This window comes from Lissotriton helveticus, chromosome 2_2 (genome assembly GCF_964261635.1).
Source record: "Lissotriton helveticus chromosome 2_2, aLisHel1.1, whole genome shotgun sequence".
In the NCBI taxonomy this organism is placed as follows: domain Eukaryota; kingdom Metazoa; phylum Chordata; class Amphibia; order Caudata; family Salamandridae; genus Lissotriton; species Lissotriton helveticus.
Window position 1 is genome coordinate 348,241,179 of NC_136060.1, and position 21,363 is coordinate 348,262,541.

General features: G+C 40.8%; 1 protein-coding gene across 5 annotated transcripts in view; it reads left to right on the top strand.

Moving 5' to 3' along the window:
- SORCS2 (sortilin related VPS10 domain containing receptor 2) overlaps positions 1 to 21,363 on the top strand; it is a 2,165,153-nt gene that overhangs the window by 924,488 nt on the left and 1,219,302 nt on the right. For all 5 annotated transcript variants that reach the window (XM_078678523.1, XM_078678525.1, XM_078678524.1 and 2 more), the window contains exon 3: positions 6,064 to 6,163. In XM_078678523.1, coding sequence (XP_078534649.1) covers positions 6,064 to 6,163 — 100 coding nt within the window. The remainder of the gene's footprint in view (positions 1 to 6,063; positions 6,164 to 21,363) is intronic.

A 21,363-nucleotide genomic window follows, 5' to 3' on the forward strand; every position in this document is an offset into this window, starting at 1 on the left:
TAGTTGGCAGAGGTTTGCACCTTATCCAAGTAGGGACCCTTGCTTCCAGTCAGGCTAAAAGAGTTACACACTTTAGATATCCCCTGCTCACCCCTTTGGTATCTTGGCACGAGCCCTATGCCAAAGGCAGTGTGTAAAGTATTTGCACCAGACACACAGTAACACAGTGAAAACACACAGAGTGGACACCACACCAGTTTAGACAAATAAAATATCTTTATCTAAACCAAACAAGACCAAAACGACAAAATTCCAAAATACACAATTTAAAATATGACTTATAAAACATTTCAAGCAATTCTGTCCAGAGAAAACTATGTGTGTGTGATTTTTACATAAAGTTCCTCAAATGTGTAAGAATTCACTGGGCAAAACAGCTGCAGAGAGGGGGAGCATCGAAAAAGACAATGATGCATCTGTTCCTGAGTCCTTGAAGAGGCGATGCAACAGTTCTGCTGCACCCAGGAGAAGTGATGTATCAAATCTGGACTATAGGAGGAAGTGATGTATCAATTCCAAGATGGTTCTGGTCTGTGGGTGATGCGTCTGAAAACTTGTTACACGGGTGCGCTGCGCCAGTTTCTTCAGCCACGGTTCCCGTGTTTAGATACTTTCAGCCTCACAGCTGGGCCTGCAATTGAGTCGGTAATCTCGGACTTTGGAGATCGGTGTACAGGACTCGGCGTGCAGTGAATTTCTCAGCCGCTGCATCAATACTTCGGCCACACGGTAGCGGAACATGGACATTTCTCCTGCTTGTTGGTGTTGCATCGGAAAAGCCGGCGCTGGAAGGGTGAACTGGAACAGGCACCTCCTGGCAGGTCAGAACTCCTAGAAGTAGAGATCAAGGAAGCTGGTAGTGAAGTCTTTGTGTCCCTGAGACTTCAAAACAATAGGCAAACACACACAAGCCCTTGGAGATTCTTCGCAAGCAGGTTCACAGCAAAGCTCCAGGCTTATTCCTCTCCTTGGTAGAAGCAGCTACTGCAGGCCAACCCAGCAAAGCAACACACAGCAAAGGGGCCATACTCCTCCTTACATCTCTTCAGCTCTTCTACTTGGCAGAGGTTCCTCTTGATTCCAGAAGTAATCTAAAATTCTGCGGCTTTAGGTCTATTATTTATACCCCATTTTCTCTTTGTAGTTGTGTTTCAAGAGTCCCTGAGCTCAGCAAAACCAGTTCGGTCGTCCCTGGTCCAGCTTCAGTACAGGAGGAGGGGACAGCAATTCACAGAGCAGACACAGTGTATTCAGGTGCGAGTGAAAACTCAGTCCACCACTCTAAATGCAAATAGATCTATTCAGCCTGGGTATGAGTCATCCAAGCAGGCGGGACACACCTCGAACCCCCTTGTCACTGTCTAGAGTGAACGCACATCCCCAGCTCCTGTCACTACCAAACCAGACAGTGAATACACAAACAGGCAGAGGCACACAGGGTGGTTAAACAAGAAAATGCCTACTTTCTAAAAGTGGCATTTTCAAACACATAATTTAAAAACCACCTTTATTAAAGGATGTGTTATTAAATTCTAAGTTCAGAGAGCATAAACTCAATTTCTCCATCTTGTCCCAGTGGAAAGTTACATATGTAAAATGTTACAGAGTAGCTCCAATGATAGCGTATGGGACAGACAGCCTTTCCACAGTGTAAAACATAATACACAGTATTTCACTATCAGGACATGTAAAACACACCAGTACATTTCCTAACTTTCACATATACTGCACTCTGCCCATAGTGGTACATTGGGCCTACCCAAGCGGTGCCTTACTTGTAAGAAAAAGGAAGGTTAGGGCCTTGCAAGTAGGTGCATTGTCAAGATGAAATGGCAGTTTAAGACTGTGCACGCAGACACTGCAGTGGCAGGTCAGAGATACATTTGAAAGGCTACTGGTGTGAGTGGCACAATCAGTGCTGCAGGCCCACTCGTAGCATTTGATTTACAGGCTCTGGGCACACGCAGTCCACTTTAATAGGGACTTATCATGGCAATCATGGATAACCAATCATAATCGCAATCTACACAGGGAGCACTTGCAGTTAGACATTGATCAGCGGTGGCAACATGCCTAAAGCAAATAAGCCATGAATTACGAAAAAGGTGATGCCAAGGTGTTTACTTCAAGAAAATTAATTATGAGAACAAAAAATATGAATTATCTGTCTCGTCACAACATCAGTTGTATGATATATATCTGTCATCTATTAGAACGTTCATTCGATGGTTATTACCAACAATTACAAATACAAATAAATAAGGAAAAAAACACAACAAAACAGTAATTCGGTTTGTGAATTATTTTAAAGATCCTTTTTCATTTTATACATTCTTAATATAAATCAGTCAACCAAACAATATTCAATCTTGTAAGGAATGACATGTGCAAGTCCAAAAACCAAATATTTTATTCTAAATCCAGGCGATCCAAATGTCTTATTGTTGTGGACCCTTAATCCAAGGTTTGTGTAAGAAGCCCAATGATTTATTTACAAGGAAAACATGGCAATGTCTTTTCTTAGCCTTATTTCCTTTTCGGACACCAAAATAGCAAGAAGCAAAAGAAGCCGAACAGATTTTTGTGGCTTCAGAACCAAATGATGCTCCTGGGGAATATATCCACACAGTCTCCAAATCAAAACAGGTGCCGAAATTAATGATAACTGTCGACGCGTTTCGGCCTTTCAAATAATTTTAGGCCTCATCAGGACAAAGGGCAACACAATTCATTTAAATGATCCAAAATGTTATTATCCAAATAACAAAACCAATTAGGGGAATGGTCGTCCAATGTTGCGGATATAGTTAAAAAATGTCACTCAAACCAGGACGACCTTCCTATATTAGGCACACCTGTGCTTGTCCAGATTTCATTAGAATCTCATATATGTGATGTAATCACCGGCATCCGCAGGGTATCTAAACCCACATCACATTCGGGAAACGAGCCAGAGTCTCCTGTTACTAGGCGTATATCTCAGCTGATAAAGCCAGCAAAAGCAAGATACACTAAACAGTCAAAAATGCAAGAGGTAGAGGCGGAAAACACGCTACGGATGCCACGTCCAACAGTCTTGCATCATGCCTTGCTTTAATTATGTAGACTTCTGCTGGGTCACATTTGACCTTCATAAGAAAAATCAAAATACGCAAAATGAGTTGCCTCTAACTTAATTACAGTTGATTGGGCAAGTGTTATATGAAGAAGATAAAGTTCCCAATGTTAAGAGATTGGGCAGTGTTTTTCCAAGTGCCTATACACATATTTTAGTAGGGTTTTTATACAACATCTGAAACCTATGGTCAGTGATAAATTTAAATCTACCCATAAAGTACGAGAAAACAAAATCTTAGATACCTTCTCAAAATATACTTCTGAATGTCCAGGATGGAAGTAGTGTGGGTAGGAGGTCCTTTTTGTTAAAAAATATATTTACAAATTGTCCTAAAATGAAACTTTTCTTAATTAATGCTGGATTGAATTCAAATGAAATAGGCAGGGGAAACTTGTGAAAAACTATAGCTGCACAATGCCTGGTTAAATTATAGTGATATAAAACAATCAACAGTCAAGTCACAAAATCCTTCTGCCTGTTTGATGTGTATGTGCTACCTGAAGAGTTTAAATATTCAAATATGGTTTAATAGTTATATTAAAGGGATGGCATCTTTGAAGATATTGGGCTCCTGTACATAAACCAGCCCATTTGCCAACGTGGGTGAGAAAATTGACAATATGGTGGAAAAGACAAAAGGAGTGGAACTACATAAACAAGTCCTTCTTAATTTGGGTGAATAATAATACAATCATTTGGCCGAATCAGCACCTATAATTGACATGATAACACACACTCTTCTACCGTACTAGTTAAGACATTACACAGCTGACAGGAAATGGGGCTTTGTATTACTTCCTCATAGCACTGGAGCAGACTTTAAGGTAGATGTGGTCCTAGACTGCTCAAGTCAAGTCTAGTCTGGGCAGTACCCACTGGTGTGACCCCAAAAGCTGTCACAATCGCTACTAATAAATGGCAGATCCTAATTTGGGAGTTTTTCATTTTAAAATGTAGTACAGCATCTGTAAAAGCAAGGGAGGGTTTTATGACCTTATTCATACCACAATGTAAATTAAGCCAGGTCGTTATGCATAATCTACTTGACAGATTTGGACTTCTTGATTTTTGTACAGTTTCTTTATAGTGGAAAATAGTAAATTACACAGGAAGATCAAGTGATTTGCCTAGAATCATAGGATGTCGTACTGCAACTGGGATTCAAACTTGTTTCTCCACTTCCAACGGTGTGCTGATCTGCCTATTAGGCCACATCTCCTCTCCATATATGAATGAAAATATTTATAGAGAGAGCACTCCACCATGTCTGGCTTCTTGGTGCCAGCCATCAAAAAGGTCTAGAAAGGAGAGGCCAAGATCATTGAACACAAACATGCCTTCTGGTTCTATAGTTTCCATTTTGCTGATTGAACAACTGGAATGTAAGTGGTTTTGATGGTACGTCTCAGAGACTACTCTCACCAAAGTCATTCAACTATGCTGTGGAACATGCCCACAGCTCACAACCAACATATTTATGCAAAGTGGTAAAGCCAATATTAAACGTCAAGTTTCATAGTGCCATGGTTAAAACTTTCCACTGCCAATGACTAGCGGTGGAATTTGTGTTTGTGTATGCCCATCTCATTTAATTGCAGACCTTCTTGGGCTTGATCTCTGCTTATGATTTATTTATATCACTCACTACCTTACTAGAGCCTATTTCTAAGCACTCCTAATGTTTATGGTTAAGAGATTAAAAGCATAAGGAGACTTTGAGGCCTAAGATTGAAATTCATTACAATTCAATAATCAAGTTACTTCCTGTGTGCACTTGACTCACCAAAAGTACTCATGGCAAATACAGCATAACACACTATTATCAAATCTATGACTCTTCTAGAAATTAAGGTCTTCGTGTACAGGGCATAATGGAATGGAACTCTCAGAATAACTCTGACTCACTGTCCACACCATGGATACGATTCACTTACCCTCTGCCCTCCTTAGAGCTCTCCTCTACTAGCCCCCATCCTGATGGCATCAATGTGGACTTCTGTCATATAACAGACTATATTTTTGGGTTCTGGAAAAATGTTTGTAAGTGCCCATGGTCTAGTCCAATTACGTTTTTAGTGCTGCCTTGAAGCTTGTGAAAGTTGCCATTTCTCTGCTATGAGAAGGGAGGGAACTCTACAAAGTGGGTCTCCAATGGAGAAGTTCTATGCATTTTGGTTTGCATTTGTATCTCTGTTTATTATTAATTTAAGTTCATCTGAATAAGGACTTGATTGAATAAAGCTGCCTCTAAAAAGGCCAAAGTCAACTAAATGAATGTACCTGAATGTTGTGCTTTTCCTAGTCAACTTAGGACCTAAGTACGATCTTGGCAGCCACTTGGTGGATGGGATACATCTCACAAAATTGGAATTGGAATTTGGTGGACATGATATCTGTCAAGTTTTAATGGAGTAACCCTGTCTGCCTAGATCGTAATCAGGCCCTTAGAAAGTTGTTTATTGATCCTTTCAGTCTGACCACGGTTGATTAAATACACTGCTTACTAGAAATCACATGCACCAGAAGAAAAATAGTTTTCTATATGAAAATACAGTTTATTTATTTCAAATTTTCTTTAACATGAACTGGCCCCCAGGAGGATTAAAATACCTTTAACTTACACCCACCCCAAAGCCTTTGTTTTGCCATTAAGAAATGTGATTACATTTTCAACACTCCAGACAAAGTGAGAGGTTCCTGCCACAGTGCTCATCAGTTACAGACAAAAAGTAAATATTCAGGCACTTTGTTTTAAGTTGCTTTCGCCAATAGGTGATGTTTTAGGACTGCTACCTTACTTTGCGTTACGAAAATGCCAACCACTGAACTATATTGAAAACCTACTATTTAAAAACAGTAGTACTCCTATGGTCAGGAAAGTGTATGAATTCTAAAATGAAAGGGTTCAGAATTTAAAGATTTTTTTTTCTCGTTTTGTCTACCAGGTCATCAGACTATGGCACTACTTACACAAAATTGAACTTGCAGCCTGGAATCAACACTGTCATCGGCAATTTCTATACCTGCCCGAATAACAAGAAGAAGGTAATCCTCAACTGATGACTATCTGACTATCAACTTTGCATGTTCCATTAAGTGTTTCTTATCATTTAATAGTTAATTTGCTTGAGAATCTGTGAATTTCTGAGTTTTAGTTAGGATGTTGAAGTATGTCAATAACAGAGTAAGTGTGTACTAGTAATACTTAGATTTCGTTTCCCTGCTTATCAAGCATGGAAGAGGAATACCTGCGGGTACTTTGTAAGAGGGGTTATTTGATTTTAGAGACTTAGTGGTTGTTACATCGGTCTACCATCTCCAATCTCTTAGAAATTTGTGTCATTGGTGGTTAGTGTAATCTGACCACAAAACATCATGCTTTATTACTTTATGTCTTGATTTCATAGTCTACTTCAATAGCCCATGATTATGCTTGTGTATGTGATTTGTGCCTTAATGTACATTTTGTTTTATGCTTGAAAATGGATTTCTCTTCTGCTCTATTCATTCAGGTTTTTTTGGGGGTTTTTGGTTATGTCTTCCCTTATGTTTTGTGGTGGAGTGAGTAAGCTGGGAGAGGGATTTTACGCCAGAAAAATTGGCTATTCAGTTCTAGAATTTACTGGAGAAGTTCAAGTTCATAACCTTTCTGTTATATCTCATAATCCTAATATTTATTGTTCTTTTCTTAACTTTATAATATAAAGAATTAAAAAATAAGTATCATTTTGAATCTCGTAGCATTCCTGCCAGTGTTAGTCCGTGCAGAAAAGTCTATTTGTAATATAGAATAGATTTGCATGACAAGATTTGTGGTGTACGTTGCTCACTAACGGAACTATTAATTTACTTGCAATAATTTTGTTGGTTTCTGACACTTCTGGTAATTCCGTTTGATTTGTATTTTAAATGAATACCTTTAGATTTTGAGTATCCATATACACATAGAAACGGCTACGGCCTGTGACTTTTATACAAAATGCCTTCAAAAAGGCTTCAAGGATGAAAAAGTATGACTCAAACAATTAAAGCCAATAGGTCTGGCTTACATTTGAATGTGTGTATTCAATGGTTGCTTTGTTTCGATAATAGACCTGTAACTCGTATTTCAGTTCATGCATTCCCCCATCTCTTGAGTCTTTTATGCATTCACATACTCCCCACTTACCAGTAAACTACTTAGGAACAAACTCACCAATGAAGAGGCAATATCCGTTTTAATCCAGGCCCACTGGTTTAGCCAATAGTCCTGGCTTTATGTTTCTACGTCGCTTTGACAATAACTTGGATTTCTTTTTTGTAAACGTTTAGAAAGATTCTCTTGTTCGTGTGTTCACTGAAATATAGAGGATCTGTCGTATCTGAACTGTTCCTTTTCAGAATTGCTTATGATAGAATATTGTTACAGAAATTGGATAATGGGAGAATGTTAGACCTTGTGAATGCAAATGCCCATGTGCAAACACTGTTGTTAAGTGACTAAATTACAGTTTTACAATAACTAGTTGTGACACATAAATGCATGTTTTAAACATTAAAAGGTTCCAGCATGCTATATTTATATCACGTTATTGTTGCTTTCAGAAAACTCAGAAGTCTTAACAACAGGAAATAGTCCATTACTGCCTCTAATAGTGCAGATTGTTACATCTTGAGCAGGAAGAGTTGCTTCTTCTGAGCCTATTTGTACCTGATGATTTAAACTGCATTGACATAGAAACTGCAGAGAGACTGATTAGAGATGCACTAAAACCAACAGGATGAAATCTGGATATAATATTTGTCTTTTTCCCACTTCTGTTTTCAAAGCATGTGGGAATACCTTTTCTTTAATGTTAGCTAATTTTTGAGGGAAGGGGATACAGTACGTGCTCACACTAATTTATAATATATTCCTCAAGTAACATATGTATTTGAGACATTGGAAAAATAATATTACTGAAATTATTATGATCTTTTAATATAATATATCAGTAGGACAATGTTGAATTATATGGTGTTATCCATGATTGAATGAGAGTGGAAACGGTATTGCATGGAACAAGCTTTTATTTGATTAGGAAAGAGAAGGGTGTGAATGTATTGATTGGGCATCAATGAATGTTTAATAACCCATTACCGTAACAGTTTTTAATTTTTAACCTGGTCAAGGGGAGCTCTGAATAAAGTGAAGAAATAAGCTATAACTCTAGGCATTTCTAACTTGGTCAGATCCCTATTAATGCTATCCCACACTCCTACTGGAAGGTCAAGCCCACTAAAACACTTTTAGATGTACTGAGTGTGGAACAAAGCCCTATGATGAGGCCTGCAAACAACAAAGGGTGAAGTCCATTTTTCCAAATGTGGGGGATCTTTGGTACTTTAATAGAATCCATATGAACACAAACACAATGGCCAAGTTCTGAATCCCATTAAACCATATTTGGTGTACGTATTTCATTCCCTCTCTCCACTTTTTGGGTGGGTTTGACCAGATTATGATGTCCAGAATATCGACTACCAAAACATCATGAAGGTAAACATATATAGGATAAGCATAGATTTACTATTCTTATTTCCACATCTAGGTAACTTAACGATTTCTGTATTGTCAAAGGTCCTATCTACCCACAGAAGATGCAGTCACATGCGAGGCAGCGCTCGCCTTTAGTCATAAATGAATAAGCCCACCAGAAAGCAATGTGGGTCACCATCTGCAGGCAATTCTTTGTCCAAGTATCATAGAATTGCTGAGTACAGGAACATATTGAATAATAAACACCGACAAACAGGGTCCTGACCCCTTTTTGCATTTTGAGAATCAACAATCCTGATATTGAAGCTCCGAAGCTGAAACCTACCACTGCATACTTGCTTTACTATTAATATTATTATTATTATTATAATTATTTATATTATTTGTAATTTTACTTTTGCTTGAGTCTTGCTGCCTCCAATGTGACTAGCTGTAGGAAGCTGGCTCTGTATTTGGTATACTGCCAAGTGGCTATACCTTGCACAGAGTCCAGAGTTTCTGCCAGAAATGTACAGGGTTCAATGTAAACCTAAAGTGCTCCATTTGTGGTTGTGTGGGCGAGCAGCCTTAGGCCTATCACAGAGGAGTGTAAGACATTTATTGCACGCACATTGACCAATAAGGGACACACAACTCAAAAGAAGTTCCACACCAGTTTTATAAAAATAAGCTTTGTTTATGTTTTATTTTTAGACCAAGAACTTAAGGTAAGTAAATTTTTCAGACAAAATACTTTAGTCTTTCAAACGTTGACACTGCAATTTGCAAACAGTTCAATGGTAACCTATGGAGGAAGACAACGTGAGATTTCATGGGTAAGTACCAAACTTATAGTTCCAGTCTTTGTGGTTTAAGATCAGCAGGGGGCAAGGTTCACGTAAACACAAAGTCTGCACCACCAGCAGCACAGGGCATCCGGTTGCAGAAGTCAAATTCGAAGATAGGCCCAATGCTTTTCAAGAGAGTCGGGGTGCTACGAACAACACTGCTTGCAGGAAAGTAGATTGGTTGCAGGGGCCAAGCTATGTGGGTTGGAGCAGGCACGGGGGGCACAAGGCAGCACCAACCATACACCACCACCGGCACAGGGGTGGCCGGGTGCAGGGTGCAAATACAGCATTTGATGCCCAATACTTTTCAATGGAGTAATTCAGTTGGACAAACAGGCTGCAGGCGTCACACTGGAGGCTGCATTGAGGAAACCTGCTAGAGCAGAGGCAAGTTGAGTTGTTGAGGGCCATCAGTACACCATTGGTTCAGCTCATCAGGGCCCAGGGGGCTTCGGGTGCAGGGGTGTCCTTTGATGTCAGGTTCTTCTTAATGGAGCCATTCGTGGTCAGGTGGAGCCTCTGGATTCAGTCTGCAGTCGTCATTGTGGAGTCGAGGAGGAGTCAGCCAACGCTGAACTTGAGGTCAGGATCATTGGTGAACCTGTTCTTGATCGTTGGGCACCTGAACACGGGCCAGAGGCGTTGGTCAGAGAGTGTGCAGGACCTGCGGTGCCATAGGCAGTCTTCCTCAAGTTCTGGAAGTCACAGGCTACAGGAGAGGCACGGTCTTCTTTTGCAGGGTCTTTGAAGCTGGAAACAGGCCGATAGGGCTGGGCTCAAGTCAGTAGGGCACCAGAGTCCTTTGTTTAGTTTCTTGGGGACAGATCCACAATCCTCAAGAGTTCCGGTCTTTATCAAAGGTCAGGCAGTCTTCCTCGAGGTCTGGAAGTCACAGGCTGCAGGACAGGCACGGTCTTCTTTTTCAGGGTCTTTGAAACTGGAAACAGGCCGGTAGGGCTGGGGCCAAGTCAGTAGGCATCTCCAGGCTTCGCTGCATGGTGTCTTCTTTGTCCTTCTTCTTAGGTCAGCAGGAACCAATTTCAGGGTCTGGGGGAGCCACTTAAATACTAAAGTTACGGGTGTTTTGAAGGAAATGTCAGGTAGGGTCAATGTACACCTTACTTGGGGTGACTACACCCTCAGTTATGCCACCCTCCTGTCGGAGGGGGCATAGTCCTAGCCCTGATTGGAGGAGTCTCCCCATCTTTGAGATGGCAGGGACTGGAAGATGTGCTTCATCTCGCCTCCCCCAGCTTAAGGGTGGGATTGGCAGAGGTGGACACACCTCCTATTCTTCCTAGGTTTTCCCACTAGTTTTCCCATCCAAAGAGGGGATGCAAATCAGGGGCTGCCATCTGCTGGTAGCAGCATAGACTGGGGTTACACTACAAAGGTGACTGGCCTTTGAAGCTTCTCTCTCGAGCACTGTGCCCATCCTGAGGAAGGGGGGGGTGACACCTCTGCCAAGGATGTGCATTGTTTCTGGTCACAGGAAGCAGAGGTTCTCGACCCAGGAGTCCAGAAGCGTCTGGTGGTGGCAGGCTGCCTACACCCAGTCTGTGACTACACCAGGGTTGGTAGGGTTTTAGGAGGCCCTCTGAGTACATGCTTCAATAATTCCCACTCTGACATTAATGTGGGTGTATTGAGAGGAGTAGTTTGGTACCAAACAACACTGGGTTCAGAAAAGCCATCATTGTGTTGGGGAACTCGAGTTGTTGAGTTTCCAGCCAATTTACTCCCTATGGTTTCCCTGGCACTTACACTATCCAAAACATTGACTTAAATATTGTAGGGGCATATCTGATCAAGAAGATATGTCTGCAACTGTGGTATAGAGTACCCTGCCTTAGGGTTGTGAGCCTGCTAGAGGGGTGGCCTTATGCAATGCTAGTTGGCATGGCACACAGGCAATGTGCCATGTCGACTTTGTCATTCTGTCTGCACCAAGTCATGCATGCAGCAGTTCTAGTCTGCACGGCCTAGGTGAGCGGTCCCTACGGGACCCTCTTCAGTCTGAATGCTCTATGTACCCAGGTACCATTTACTAGGGACTTACAGGGGGCCTGAAGGGGCAATTGTGGAATCGTTTTAGGGAACAAGCACTGCCACAGGGAACCTGGTTGGCAGGTACCCTGTGCTCTACAATCAAAACCACATTAAATACTAGGCAAAAGGTTGGGGCTAACCATGTCAAAAGAGGCACCTTCTCATAATAGCGCTACAAATTGTCCCTCTTTCACAGATTAGCGCTTAATAAACCAATTAAATACGTACATGGTGAGAGGTGCCTGGTACACAGATATGATTGGATAATTGCTACAAGATCTTCATTACAAATGCCCAGGGAAATGGTTGCTTTGGAAGGTGTTATGATTTCCAAACTTATAAGAGAATTTATTGCAGGAAGTATCTGGCAAATACCGTCAAGGTGACCGCTAACCTAACTTGTTGACAGATTGCTACTCATGCTTGTAATTTTGAAACAAGAGAGACATGGTATAAATTCTGCTAGGATTGTTTCCAACATTTAGCTAATACATTCCATTGCTTCCTTCCTGCCTTCACTTCAAACACAAGAAGAGCCATTGAAAGAGAGGCAAAACAATGACTCAGAATACTGCGACAGGCAGGACACTTCCCAGTGATGCTTGGACAACAGCCAAGCAGTCTGAGAGTGCGTGCGTGCATGTGTGTGTTTCAGGAGCTGCTCGTGTCAGGGAAAAGAGGCAGGCAGAGATGTCAGGGGGTGGATGGTAAATGACTGAAAAAAATAATAATAATAACTGCAGGCAGGCACATGGTCTCAGACTGCCCTGTGGCCAATCCTGGAGCTGCTCTCATTCATGAGTGCCTTGAGTTTGTGCTCCCAGACAGACTGGTAGCCGGTTCCTGCTCTCTCCAACCTGGCATGCATAACTGTCCGGCCAGACAAACCATCATGCACACTGATAGCAGTGCCTACCACTCCCCCTCCAGTACTGTCACCCCATGGCCCCACCCCCAAGATTCAGCACACAGTCTCTTACAAGAAAATTAAATCAATAACAAAATTAGTTTTTTAACCCGTTTTATTATTGTTTTACTTTTCACGTTTTTGAGAGTGCTGACTTGGGGAGACGTCCTCCATCATTGCCGAGGATGCGCCACTGCAGGTGTGTCCGTGCGCTTGGGCTATTACACCTAGGGAGCCGCGGCCCGTGGAGGGAGTTGCAGTGGGGCAGGCAGGCGGGGCGGGGGAGGGACAGGGTAGGGGGTGATAAACATCGGAATATGGATGATTACAGGTAAGTAAACAATTAAATTAATAAAACTAATTTTGTGACGCGCCCTGCATTGCATTTTGCGATTGCAGGACACGGAACAAAATTCGTTTTATTAATTTAATTGCTTACTTACCTGTAATCATCCATATTCCGGTGTTTATCACACCCCACCCTGCCCCTTCCCCGCCCGCCTACATGCCCCACCGCAACTCCCTCCACGGGCCGCGGCTGCAGCTAGGCACGCCTTGCATACATGCAGGAGGCTCAGATGCTTAACATACTTGCCTGTGCCGTATGCAGCAAATCTGATGAGAGGTAAAAAAATAAAACAACATTGACACACTCTCCCCCTCAATTTGCAGAAACCTGTTCTATGGATGAGGAAAGCCAAATGCATTTATTTGAAACATTTGCATTAAAACTAGAGTTATATCAAATAAATGCATGCATGCAAAACCACTAGCAAACTATTGGTCCTGTGTTCTGCTTTTGTTTCCGGTTAGGGAGCCCTGCAAAAGGGGGGGGGGGGCGCATTGACTTAGAAAAGAACAAAATTGTGGTGACATAAATGGAACTGACAGAAGACATCTAAAGTTCAGTCAAGTCCCTTCTATTAATAATCCACTTTTGGCTTTACTTTGTATTCCCTCGGCGATACCATCATCCTGCTGATATTTTTACCTCCTCTACCCTTGCACTTTGGTTATTTTGAGCGTTTCATTTTTTTCCAATACGATTTTACTCTTAGACACCCAAAATAATTATTGAAGTTCGGTTTTGGGTTTTCAATGTTTTCAATGCAACCCTTTGCATTTCAATTATGTTCAATATATGAGCCTCACTCTATAGGAGAAATGTTTCATCAATCTGCTTTGGAAACTGAATAAGATTCACATATTGCAGTAGCAATTGAAGAATTTTATATCTCAATGACAATGTCAATAATATTGACCTGCACAAATATCGACTACAACTATACTGTCCTAGTAAATAAATAAATATATATATATATATATATATATATATATATCTATATCTATATATATATATATATATATATATATATATATATATATATATATATATGGGCTTGTAGTACTCCCGCCCTATTCTCTGCGCTCCCAGGCGGACTCGCAAACAGAAAAAGCGGGAAATGGACTCCAAAAGTTATGTGGTTTGGCAGGTCTTTATTAGTATAGCCACCACCGTCAGACGCGTTTCGAGTACCAAGTACATATATATATATATATATATATATATATATATATATATATATATATATATAACAATGTTCCTGCTCACCACTCCATGGTGAGAACAGCCAGGTAAGGACCTCTTTAGATGACTTCAAGCGCTCACAGCATTCAGGAAGCAAAAGAGACCACAAATCTTTCAAGTGAAAAAGGCAGGATAAATGTATTACACACAAAGAAAAGTGAAAGACATAATGTCAGTCCATGTCGCGTTTATATATACGTTAGCAGTATTTCACTCGAAGCCTCCACCTGCTATTGGCAGGTGAAGTTACCTGTTATCGGCCCCTTCTGAATTAAAAGGCCACTTATAATGAGGGCCATAACCAAGAGGAAATTCTGCAGCTGGTAATTACCCTTCCCTGGGTTATCAGCATCACTGGGCGCAGTAGTTCTGCCCCTATTAACGTCATACTTGTAAAGAGCACAATGCTTTGGGAATTCATCCCTATAAGTCTTTTTCTTATGTAAGCACATTTTATGGCAGCACAGATAACCACGTTTTCATTGACAAACGCCTGTGAAAGTGCATGGCTTAGGAATTGAAATGCATGCTTTCAAAGTCACTGCAAAGTTTTAGTTCTAGCATTCTTTCTGTTTGTAAGGGATCAGCAAATCAATCTGTGCTGCCAATGGCGCATTGACTTCAACAGCTCAAGTTCATTCAAGCTAAGAGGATCCGACAGAAGCTGTTCCTAGGTTCGGTCGGGTCACTTCACTGAATAATTCACTCTTGGTTTTGCAGTGTGGTCCCTTGGTACTCCTTATCTTGCTGAAGTTTTCATCTCCCTTCTTTTTCTTTGTTACTCGACTGTCAGATTCATTCTCGATACTGGCATTGTCTATAAATGCTAAATGTAATAAGATGGCACAACTTTATATAGACGAAGCATTACTAGCATTTATTGCTTTTATTTTAGGTTATGTTATAAATTCATTGAACATTCAGAGAGCCTTTTTTAATATTTACAATTGTTAGTCTTTATGGGAAAAGTGTTAATTTTCACAATAGAAAGAAAATCAACCAAGAAATGTCCCTTTTCAGATTGATATCTCTGTATTTGTAAAGGGGATGTATGTCAGAACATTGAACTTAAAGTATTGTGCTGCAAAAGTGTTGTAGCCAGATATCTTCTACGAAAATATTCTGAAGCAAATATGTATATATGTGTCTGTATATGGCTAATCCTGTGCTTAAAAACTGTGCAAGAAAAACTGACATTCGATGTGAGCAGATTCAGTGTTGCTGTTGTTGTAGAGTGCTCTATGCGGGAGCTGCTCTCCACCTTATCGTGGCAACTACTTCTTTTTTGCATATATAAGCATATATATATATACATATATATATATATTCAAAAAGGTTCGAAATCAACACAGCATCCGCTCCCGCTGACAACGAATTTTGAGAAATGCCACAAACTCCGTGCTCTTGTTTCCAGTGTATATTTATTCCGTGAGTAACAGCCCACCAGTCGCCATGACGCGTTTCGCCTCAGCCGAGGCTTGATCACATGTCATGTCGAGAAGAAAGGATGTGAAATAAGTAGTGCAAAGGGTCACATGGTCAATGATACATCCTTTCATGGATTTAAAGTGATATTCACCCATTACACGGAAAATATATATATATATGCCCCAAATATATATGGGAAAAGTGATGTTATAGTTAACTATAACTCATGCCCTTGCCAGGGTTTGCTAGTTTGCAACACTATTATTAATACAGAATAAATATAGCCTGTTCCTGCCATGGGTCCTCGTTTAGGGACTGGCGGATGTGGGGTATCTGCCACAAGGTAGCGAAAGTCCCATTCACCAACCTTGCTGTTCACCAGCCCTATATAGAGGTGTAGAATCAGCAGGGTTTCCACACGTGGGGGCACCACTGGCTCTGCCAGTTGAAACTCTTGCCCTGAAAGGCCACCCACCACTGGGCCACTAGGTCACAAAGATGGTCACACTGCCATATTTAGGACTGTTATTGGAATTATGTTGACTACCTTGACTCTCTATGGGTTTGGTAGCTGGAAAGCATTGGTGTTTATTATGAAAAATTGATTTTAAGAGCCCATTCAGCAATGTAGTCCAGAAAAAAATGAAAAGATGTCTGTCATACCACATACTGTGATAGCAGGAAGCAGGTAGCGGAAGCAAAAGAACATCACAATAGCTCAACAAATCATCCACCAGCACCCTCATATGCCATTAATATACATAATACTTCACATATTTCCATATGTTTGATATGGGCTCCTGACAATACTGAACCTGAAATTGTAATAAACTGCTTTCTATCATAACCAAATGCTTTCACAGCATCACCACTACATACTGACTAATCCTAACAACACTAAATACTGACAAAACCTAACAATACCACAAACTGACTAATCATGACAATACTACATACTGACTAATCTTCAGAAATGTTTGGCGATAATTGTATGAGTCCGAAATACACTCACGTGTCATACAGAGTACTGATGTTTATACTAATGATCATAGTAGTGTTCACAGCCTCACAACAATAAAGCGCACACAACCACAATTAAGCGTTGTACTACTAAAAGCTAACAAACATCAGAGCCAAAATATATCACGCTCACCCGAAAATAAACACAGGAAACATTCGAATACGAATTAACGCAATATTTAGTACAATACACTACTTTTGAAATGCAAAAGTTTAAAAATAATAAGTACACAAACCTTAAGTTACAGTTAGAAACTGCTAGAGGGTCATATTCTGAAAAGCAATCTGTGTTGCATAACTCTACATTACATATAAGTATAAATACTCTCTTAAAAAAACAATGGTTAAAGTGACATTAAAGATAGGTATTGTAATAATAAAAAAGCTAATGCTTAAAAAAAAAATAACACCAAATATACTTTACTAGGCTAACTATAACATACAACCTCCCATATTCCATCACTCATGACATGTGCAGTGATATCCTTGGTGTCATCAGTGACAACATCTCAAAATAACATCATTGAGGACATCACTAGCCACATGCAATCAACCCTTTTCTGAAAAAATGAGCACAGCGCAAGCCTATGGTATTCCACTTGTTCATAACTCTGATTAATGCACTTTGGACCAAGCAGAGTGAAGCAAAAATAGTGGCAATCGCTATTTTCAGAGCACATCGCGGAAGGAGATTATTCTGCTCTGCTCTCTTGCTCATATATTACATGGACTTTGGTGAGACTTCAATGAAGGTCAGCTTCTTTGATATCCTACACAACAGGTACATGTTGCACTCCTACATATGATGAACTGGACTACACCCGGGTGAAAAAAATAAAACTGGTATTGACCAAAGCATAATCACTTCTGATTTAAAATCAGGGTGGAATCCAGTTGATAGAAGTTCACATTTTTGTACTCACAAGCAATCTTACATGATATGTCCAAGATTGACATAATGACATCCCACTGCATGACATGGATAGCCCTTGGGCCTTCCCTCTTGCGGTGGTGGATGTCTGCTTCAGTTCCTAAACTAAATGACTGAATATTCGAACTGATGGCCATTGCATCTTATTAACAAGTTACACACAAATTACTGGACAAGCTCCATACTTATTTGTTTAATCTTTTATTTTGCCTGGGCTGTTTTAAGACCACTGTAGCATTTTCTTTTTGATTTACGGATTTGTTCTTTCATGTCCTAAATGTAGAAGTGTTGTGTATTTCTATAGGTTCTGAATCGATCCCCCTATTCCTGACCCTATTCTGGTTAAACTAACTAGCTAGTTAACTAACAGTCAGCCCATGAGGCAAGAACAGCCCCCATGATGCAGATACCGTTATCTGACGCAGTCACACTACGGCACAGGAACGTGTTATCTGATTAGGTCATAACGCTTGAGATCTAATTAGACAAGCGACATTCCTCCAGCCCCTGATAAGGCATACGACGTTCTCATAACAAATCAAACCTATGACAACCTGGATAATCCGTGCGGCCATTGTTTTGATTTCACAGAGAACTTTTGCAAAAGAATGTGCTAACGAGCAAGTCGTATGACATCTTTATTGACGTATCTATGTCCATCCTTACGTCAATCTCGGCACCTTTAAGGTATAAATATTGCCGACCTTGCCCTATGCAAACACACGCGTGGTGACAAGACGGAGCAGCCATATTTGCCGAAGCCGAGAGCAGAAGCAGACCCCGCTGGCAGCAGCCCCGCCTTCCTGACGCGCTGAGAGACGCGCTGCTATCTCAAGCCGAGAGACCCAGCACCGGCGCTTCCGGGTAGCCCTCGCAGGCAGCCTGGAATATCGAGAGCAGAGAAAGAGATACCATTCCTCATTCATCCTAACTTCCAGGTACAGAACTGAATAACCCCTCACAGAGAATTCTTTAGTTATTCACTTGGCAAAAACAAACTTAACTTAAACTGTAACTTTCTATTCCCGCCCACGCATTAGACTTAGGTCAGGTACATGGGGTAGGCGTATTTAGAAACACCAGTTGAGTACGTTTAGTCAAATGTATATGTGTATGTAAATATATTTTAATCATTTTAAACATCATATGGCTCAGAAACCATATCAATGTTTTTACAGTATTATTTTATACTATTGCTTTTAATGTATGCACTTTACTTGACTATAAGTATTGCAATAATATCGATCCATTTCTCATGTATGAGAAAAGAGACTGATCAATAAATAACACCTTTTTATTGAACACGCCCGTCTCTTCCTTTTCTCTACATTCTGATGAGACTAAGAATGCACGTACTGACTGAGTAAAATAATTGCCTTGTGCTCACACGATTCTTGAGATTGACTCTTGATTAGGGGAGAGCAAAGTTGTCATGTTCTATGGTTGTCAGAAACTAAATCCCTTCTTGTCTAATCAGGGAAGTTAATCCTTCCTTGAACATTCGAGAAAGTTTCTAGCGAACTCTGAGCTTAGCTGGCAAACCCAAAAATTAAGTCTAGTATCGACAGTAGTAGACCTAGTTAACGTCTGGCCTAGGCCTTTACTGCTGTAGGTACTATTCCAATGCGCAGAGCCTATTGGGAAAATAGGAGCTACACTACATGGCGCCCAACGCGTTTGGAAAGGGCGATAAAACTAACGTAAGACATTTAGAGTAACTCAGTCGTGCTTTCTCACTCAGACCCCTTTTCCCAAATACTCCAAAGACGTCTGGAGTGGGTGAAAGGTTATATCCTCCAAAACCTCGCAGGAGGGAACTCCTATGTATGGTTTTTGGTCAAGTCAACGTTGAAGGATAAAAACAGTTCCAAAATAGTGTGCATCTAATCTCTGTTTCCATAAAGAAACCTGATCTGCAAATAAACATAATACCATCCTGTCTGTAAAATGGCAGAAAGTGATGATGAAAGAGAAGCAGTTAGATTAGCAGCTGAAATAGCAGCAGCTGATAATACAGCACTCGATGCAGACCCGGATATAATACTCATCCAGGTCGCCAAAAGGAGATCTATAACCTTAAAACTTATAGAAAATGGACTGACACCTAGAGGTGGTACAGTCATATTCGTAATCGAGGCACACGAATATCGGCAGACAGAGGTATACTATTCATGGATAAATTTTCCAGCAGCAAATGCTGTAACAAAGTACTTCCACTATTACAAAGTAGAGGAACCTCCTAATGAGTACACTCCTTTCGAGGAGGTGGAAGTACCACTCAAATTCCAAGAGCATTTGCTCTTATTTGATGGCGCCCTAAAACATAATAATCACATTACAAGGCTCGGTCCTTTAGGAAGACCAGGAGCAACGTGGCCGGTCTTAGCCGGATACACACCACATCCAGACATCGATAGAATGCCTGCAGCAGAGCTGTTAATACAGCTAAAACAATTACTAAAAATTCACAGACAATTAGTTCAGTATGTAATGCGGACTTCAACAATTCAGCCAGCGATTAAACTTCCACAGCTGACCCCTCACCAGGGGAACACAAATAAAATTACACCACAGAACATCCAATCCTGCCTAGGTAAAGTTCCAGCTAAACGGGAACAAATACCATTCTGGTTGGCACAGAAAATCACCCAAATAGAGGCGGTGTTTCCTGACACCACCCCATTAGAAAAACACAGGATTCTGACTATATGTCTCCCAATGGGAATCGCACCACACATTGAGGACTGTGACACTTGGGGTACAGTCTTTGCTTCCATCTACACAAAAACGCACGGTGTTCCATCCATTTCGGTAATACCAGATGTGCTAAAACAAATTCAAGATGAATACGGTCCAGAACCTGCTTTAACTCTTGGTATGAAATTACTAAAAGACTTCAAGCAGGTCTCGGCTATATTACTAGCCAACATAAAAGGTGAAGCAGCAAACGTGGCGATCCGCCAGAGGTTAAAAGAGACAGATATAGCAGACCAACCAGCTGAAATTGCCAGAATCATAGAAAAATCCTATGAAGAACTAGGCAGAGATAGTCTAGGTGGAATACCAGTAAAACCGCAACTGACTACAAGTCCAGAAAAAATATTTTTTAATAATAATAATTCACCAAAAAAGAACTGGGATGGAAACAAACAATCCAATCCTAAAGAAAAGAAATTCCAGTCCAGAGGAAGGTCTCCTAGGCGAAGAGAGAAATCTCCAAACCTAAGACAGAGGTCACCGCAGAGTGACCCCTCGGGGAATAGATATAACCTTAGAAATAGGGATAATATTAAAAAACCTGATAGATATCAAGACATTGATACACGTCCCTCTCAATCTTTTCAGAATTCCTCGCAGAAATCGGAAAGAAGAGGACGATCAGAAGAGCACGCCAAGTCCAAAGACAAGGAACCTGCTCAACTGAAAAAGAAATTACAATTTCCAAAAAAGAAGGTAGCCAGTATCAAGGTAGTTAACAATGCCGAGAATACTGAGGACACAACTGAAAAACGGAGAGTGGGCTCAGACAATGCTAGACAGCGCAGCAGAGGTGAGCATAGCTCGCAAAGTCCTTATGAATCATCTGGAGACAGTGGACACGAATGAATATCTTCAAGTGGAAACTGCAGATACCAGAGTTAGCAAGCCCCACAAGATATACGAGATAACATTACGTATAGAGGGAGATAAGACTAGGAAAATAAGGGGACTATTTTGGGATAACCTCTCCAAGGGCTATGACATCCTTCTAGCTGAAAAAGACTGGCCACCAGAGTTTGTCAGGGAGTGCCCTCATGGCGAAGAAGTAATTATGCCTGCCTTCTCGAATCAAATACCGATTCATAAAAAATATACACTTGCTAGAAAGTGGGCAGTGGCCTTAGCACCTGCTTTATATAAAAATCATGTAGGATGGGATGAGGATTCTCCTCCTCACAAAATCCAGTTAAAATCACAACCAACTGCACAAAGGC